The following is a 6,000-nucleotide window of genomic DNA, read 5'->3' as shown; positions in this document are numbered from 1 at the left end:
CACAAACAAAGAAAATATACCTAAGGTTGGGGTTTGGGGAAGCATTGACCATCTGTAAGATACTAGAGGTTAGGGACTATATGTTATTTTTGTGTTTTTTACAAGCAGGACTATGTCTGGCATATAATAGATGCCCAGTAAATGTCTGTAGAGTGAATCAGTCTGTGGTTCAATATAGTCATAATGCCAAATTCGGTTTTAGAGACATTATTTCGGTTTACGTTAGAGCTACTACTTAGGCAGGGCTGGCGATGGTTATGTATGGGCAAGTCGGGCCAGAATTCAATACTAGTCCTGTCGAAGACAAATGGATTATTTTCCATATGCATTTGTGCCCCACCTCATTGCACAAAGGATTTGGGTGATTAGGAGTGTGGAGTGAGCCTACTAATAAAGCTTTATAATAGGACAAGAATTACAAATGTATTAAGCATATTCATCTCATGCCAATTTAAGGACGTATTTATCGTTATGTTTCCTTAGGTTTTCCCCGGAGTGCGTGGTCCCCCATGTTTTTTATTGTCAATATTAGCCATTTGTTGTGATTAATGCATTTATTATTATTATGGGGCATGTCATTCGATCCGTCGAAATCTTGCTTAATCTGGATCCCAAGCGTTCCTTTAAGTCTCAGGAGAAAACAACTTTGGCTGAAGTCGGTGCCCAAAGCCACACCCACTAAGAGGCCTTATGAAACCTGGGGCTTTCCTGGCGGCGACTCAGCTGTAGGCAACCACCCGGCGCGTCGGAATCCCAGGGCTGGCACTCCAGTCTCCCCCGTGGGAGCCGCGTCCTCCTCCCCAGCTAGGCAGGCCGTCCGCCCCGGGTCCAGCTCCCTTTCTGGCGGGGATTCGGGGCCCCCTTCCCGCCCCGCCCAGGGCTCATTTGCATGGGGACGCGCGCGGCGCCGGCGAGCGGGAGGGCGGGCGCGGCCGGGGAGGCGGCGCGCGCGCGCCCTGACAGCTCGGCCCTGCTCGCTCACTCGCTCGTCCCCGGCTTCCGAGCACAGCATGGCGGTCAAGGTGACTCTCAACTCGCTGCTGCTGCCTTCATTGCATAAGAGACATTCGGGGGACCTTTCTTTCAGCCCTTCACCTCTTAACATTTCCTTCTTTGCCTGGTTCTTAGATAGCGTATCCTGGGGCTCCAGCTTGCGGGTGGGAGAGCTGTGTGGAGGTTGGACCGGAGGGAGAGGATGCCCGGCTGGGGGAGGGGAAGTAGGAGGGCTTATGAGTTGGAGGGGCTTCTGAGGACCACAGGTCGGTGAAGGAAGAGTAGTGTCCTTCTCTAGATGCATGGGATTGTGAGCCCGGACTTGGAGGGCGTCAGAAAGGGAGTAGGAGGAAGTGGCATGTAAAGCCGGGGATATCTAAGGCATCTGTGTATTGCAGTGGGGGAGGGGGTGAGTAATTGAGTAATTTGGAGCTTCAGTGGGGCTGGGGGCAGTGGTTGGCATTTGTGCTGCAGGTGGCAGGATGTCGAAAGTATTTGGAAACGTTGTCGCAGCTTTCATATTTTAGGTTGGGTGGAGAAAGAGAGGAGGTTATTTTCTGGATTGCTTTTCATGGGGAAGAAAGGCTGCTAGGCCAGGCGATTAATTTGGGTGTTTCAACTTTTTTGTTGCTCTGTTCTTGCTGGCTTCTTGATTTGGAGGTGGGTGGTTGCTATTGTGTTGCTAGTGGATGTGGAGTAAAGTAAGAGATTGATCCTCACTGCCCTCCCCTTCCAGTCCAGAGGAAATCTGGGAGATTTGCTGTATATTAAGCTTTTCACACCTGTACTTACACCCCCCCACCCCGTAGCACAGATCTACAATTTGACAGGTGTTATCAGTATTAGTACTTTTGGTTTGGCCCTTATAAAAGATAAGAGCATTGATTGTTAGCGTCTTCGAACTCTAATCTGAACAGATTATATGGTCTCTAGTAAAGCATTAACTGGCTTTTTTCCCCCCTACAGGTGCAAACAACTAAGCGAGGTGATCCGCATGAGTTAAGAAACATATTCCTGCAGGTAAATTGGCTTCTGTAGCATGCTCTTTTATTGGGACAAAAGAAAGATGTAAATTTAATGCTTTTCAGGCCTTAACTTTCAGGATTGTTCTATTTTCATTTATTTTTAAAAACATGGATTGAGAAATATAGCTTAAAATTATTTTAAGGTTTGAATATTTTCTTTTTTATTAAGATTTGATAAAACATGGGGCGCCTGGGTGGCACAGCGGTTAAGCGTCTGCCTTCGGCTCAGGGCGTGATCCCGGTGTTATGGGATCGAGCCCCACATCAGGCTCTTCCACTATGAGCCTGCTTCTTCCTCTCCCACTCCCCCTGCTTGTGTTCCGTCTCTCTCTGGCTTTCTCTATCTCTGTCAAATAAATAAATAAAATCTTAAAAAAAAAAAAAGATTCGATAAAACATTTTCCTCAAATTATTGTTTTTTTAACATGACTTAAAGTATGTAAAGAAGAACACTAAAAAGAATTTCTGGCTTCCCCTAAGCACTATGATCAACATTATATTTCAAAATATATTGACACTCTTGTGTAATTACTAGGTATGTTGATTAAATTTCTCAAAAGTTGCAAGTTTATGGTTTACCTCCTTATAAGCATTTTTAATGTAATTTGTTACAGAGATAAGAATATTATAGTTATTGTTAATTTGTGCGTGTCTTTTCTCCCTCTGCTTATTTATATTCATCAGTTTTGTTACAAAATGTTACTGTCTGCAGTTCTTGCAAGGATCCACCTACTGCTAAGTTTTTAAGATCAGCAAGTTGGCTGTAGACTTAAAAAGTTGGCTTAGTTTTTTGTTTTGCTTTCTTTTCTTAAATTTCAGAAGTTTCTTAGGCAGGAAGTTGTACTTAAGAAATAGATGAAAAGGGAGACAAGCTAAGGTGTTCCACCAAATTGCTGTTTTTCTCTGAAATATTCTTTTGAAAACTTTCTATTCTGGACCTGGGTTCTTATATAGAAACTTTGACCTTGGGCAGGTCCCTGCTCTGTATTTGTTTCCTCTGTAAAATGAGAGGTGATCTCCAAGGTTCCTTCCAACTCCAAACGTCTATGATTCTATATTAGGAACAGATTCTAACATATGCTGATCAGCCTGGAATAGATGACATTTTTATCTGAAGCATGGATTGCTTAAGCTATTGTTGGGAAGTAGGCTGCATAGATGACCATACATATGTGCAGTTCATGAAAAAGAATTAGCAAAAATTGACATCTTAGATTTTATAAAATCTGATAAAGGGAAGCATCATTTCCAGAATGTAAGTAATTGTAATGGAAATGATCTGTTTATGGCTTGAGACCTTTATTCCTCACCAATATTCTTGAAAATAGCGGGAAAATATGTCAGTACTAACCGCACCATATGATTATACTTAGTTGTTTTGTGAAATGTTCGTGTGATATAATTTTTTTTTAGATTAACTGCAGATTAAGTAGGCATGGAAGAAATCAGTTGAAATGATGTATGATGTAGTGAAGGTGTCAGAAACACTAGGTTCAGTTCCCAGTCCTGCCTCTGATCGTTGTACCTATAGGCTACCTGTCTGGCCTTTCTGAGCTTCACCTTCTTGTGTGGGACTCAGCGGGACATTGGGAAATAGAAATTGAGGTCCTTCCAGCTTTAAAAATCCTGTGGGGGGTGCCTGGGTAGCACAGTCAGTTAAGTAGCAGACTCTTGGTTTTGGCTCACGTATGATCTCAGCATCATGAGATTGAGCCCCATGTCAGGCTCTGCTTTCTGCAGGGAGTCTGCTTGAGTTTCTCACCCTGTTCCTCTTGCCCTACCCTCTGCTCTCTCTTTCTCTAAAATAAATAATTAAATCTTAAAAAAGAAATCCGTCATTCTGCATGGATTTCGTTTTTTGGGGGAGGGAGGTTAGAAATATAAGGAGAGAGCTGGGACTATGCCTAGCTTTTTGATAACTTTTAAATCTTATTATCTTTTTTTTTTTTTTATAGGATTTTTATTTGTAAGTAATATCTACACCCAGTGTAGGCCTCGAACTTACAACCTTGAGATCAAGAATCTCATGCTCTACTCACTGGGCCAGCCAGGCACCCCCTTATCATTATCTTCTTACACGTTATTTTGAATGATGACCTTATTTTATACTGAAAAGTTGTGGAATTTATAACAGTGCATTTAGCACTAGTTATAAAGCATTGACCCAAGAATTATTGATAGATAGGAGATCATATATATTTACCTTCAGCAGCTGGAGAGATATAATATAGTTAGTTGAATCAGTTTGAGGACAGTTACCAAGTAAGATGGCAGATTTTTTTATTCCTGTCTTGAGTACTTCCAACTATAGTTACTTGAAGCTATAGGACATTGTTTAGAAACTGTTTTATTTTAATATTTTAGGGGTAATAGGCAAAAATACATACTAACTACATATTTCTTAAGCATTAATTTTTTTATTTTTAATTTTTTTAAAAGATTTTATTTATTTGATAGAGAGACACAGCGAGAGAGGGAACACAAGCAGGGGGAGTGGGAGAGGGAGAAGCAGGCTTCCCGCTGAGCAGGGAGCCCAATGCAGGGCTTGATCCCAGAACTCTGGGATCATGACCTGAGCCGAAGGCAGACGCTTAATGACTGAGCCACCCAGGCGCCCCTACATATTTCTTAGCATTTAATATATTTACCCAAAAAATATTTACTAAGGACTGTTTGCTGTGTGTGCAGTTGTATTTAGTTTAGCAGTAGACACCAGTTGAATAATCAAAGAAGATTGAGCCAAGATGTGAATGGTAATGGACATGTGACTAGCTCCTCTCTCAGATGCATTCAGTCTCTAACAGGTTGTGGTTGAGGGAGTCAAGAATAATGAAGTCAAATGCATAGCCTCTGGTAGAGCAATCAAATCTTGCCTGGATCAAAGTGGCTATAATAATAATGATAGTGGCTAACTTATTGATCATTCTGTGCTGTGCTGGGCAATGGCCTAATGCGTTAAGGGCATTACATTAATTTTCATAACAACCCTAGGAGGTAGGGCTAGAGTCCCTGTTAAATAGATGAAGTTAAATGACTTGGCTAATGTCATTTAGTTCTTAAGTGGTGGAGGCTAGATTGCAATCAAACTGCAGAACTTGTACTCTTAACACTTGATCACTTGTGGGGTCTCAAAACGGGGGGCAGTTAATATTTTGAAAGCTATTTNAGAACTTGTACTCTTAACACTTGATCACTTGTGGGGTCTCAAAACGGGGGGCAGTTAATATTTTGAAAGCTAGAGCTATANCACTTGATCACTTGTGGGGTCTCAAAACGGGGGGCAGTTAATATTTTGAAAGCTATTTTGAGGGGCTAATGGTAGCTGTGTTTGTTAAGTTAAAGGAAAAAAACCTGGTTACTTAGGTGCTGAACAAAAAAAGTGCCTTTACACTGTAACTACCTAGAACATTTGGCCAGTGAGTTTGGATTTGAAACAGTAGGGAGGCACTATGGGTTTCTGAGTGGGCAAATTGAAGTGGTGAATTCTGACAGCTCTTTGTGTATGTTGGATAAAGTGTGGAGAGGTTGGAAGTAGGTAGGGAGATCAGCTAAGAGGCTATTGAAATAATACATGTGGGAGATAATGACCTGGAGTGGCTGATGGCTGGGGAAATGGAAAGGAAGGACAATACCAGGGACTTTGTAAGGGATGGAACCATTGAATTTGGTATTCAATATAAAAGTAAAGGAAGAAGTAGTGAATCTGGATAGATGTTAATTGATAAGGCATCCATTTGGGAATTTTTTTGGAGGGGAGGGCCGTTTAAGTTGGGTTATTAAATAAATATGTCCCAATATGTTAAATCTGTCAGGTTTGGAGAGAGTCAGATTTGTTTAGGTGGTAGATAAATCCTTGTGGTGAGGGGATTAAATATAAAAGAAATAAGACCAGGAATAAGGGACTGATTAATAAGTGATATCCACAATTGAAGTGGGAAGGAGGAGGAAGAGAACAAGGGAGAATCATCCCATGGGAGTTTAA

At 41.7% G+C, this 6,000-nt stretch overlaps 1 protein-coding gene across 1 annotated transcript in view; it reads left to right on the top strand.

Annotated features, from left to right (window-relative positions):
• The first annotated feature begins 557 nt into the window (after positions 1–557).
• Positions 558–6,000, top strand: part of SLC25A12 (solute carrier family 25 member 12) — a 95,113-nt gene continuing 89,670 nt past the window's right edge. The window contains exons 1-2 of the mRNA XM_034654736.1: positions 558–1,022; positions 1,960–2,013. Coding sequence (XP_034510627.1) covers positions 573–1,022; positions 1,960–2,013 — 504 coding nt within the window. The 5' untranslated portion in view covers positions 558–572. The remainder of the gene's footprint in view (positions 1,023–1,959; positions 2,014–6,000) is intronic.

The sequence above is a fragment of the Ailuropoda melanoleuca genome, chromosome 2, assembly GCF_002007445.2.
Source record: "Ailuropoda melanoleuca isolate Jingjing chromosome 2, ASM200744v2, whole genome shotgun sequence".
Classification (NCBI taxonomy): Eukaryota; Metazoa; Chordata; class Mammalia; order Carnivora; family Ursidae; genus Ailuropoda; species Ailuropoda melanoleuca.
Note: the sequence above shows the minus strand (reverse complement) of the source record. Positions and strands in the feature narration are given on the sequence as shown.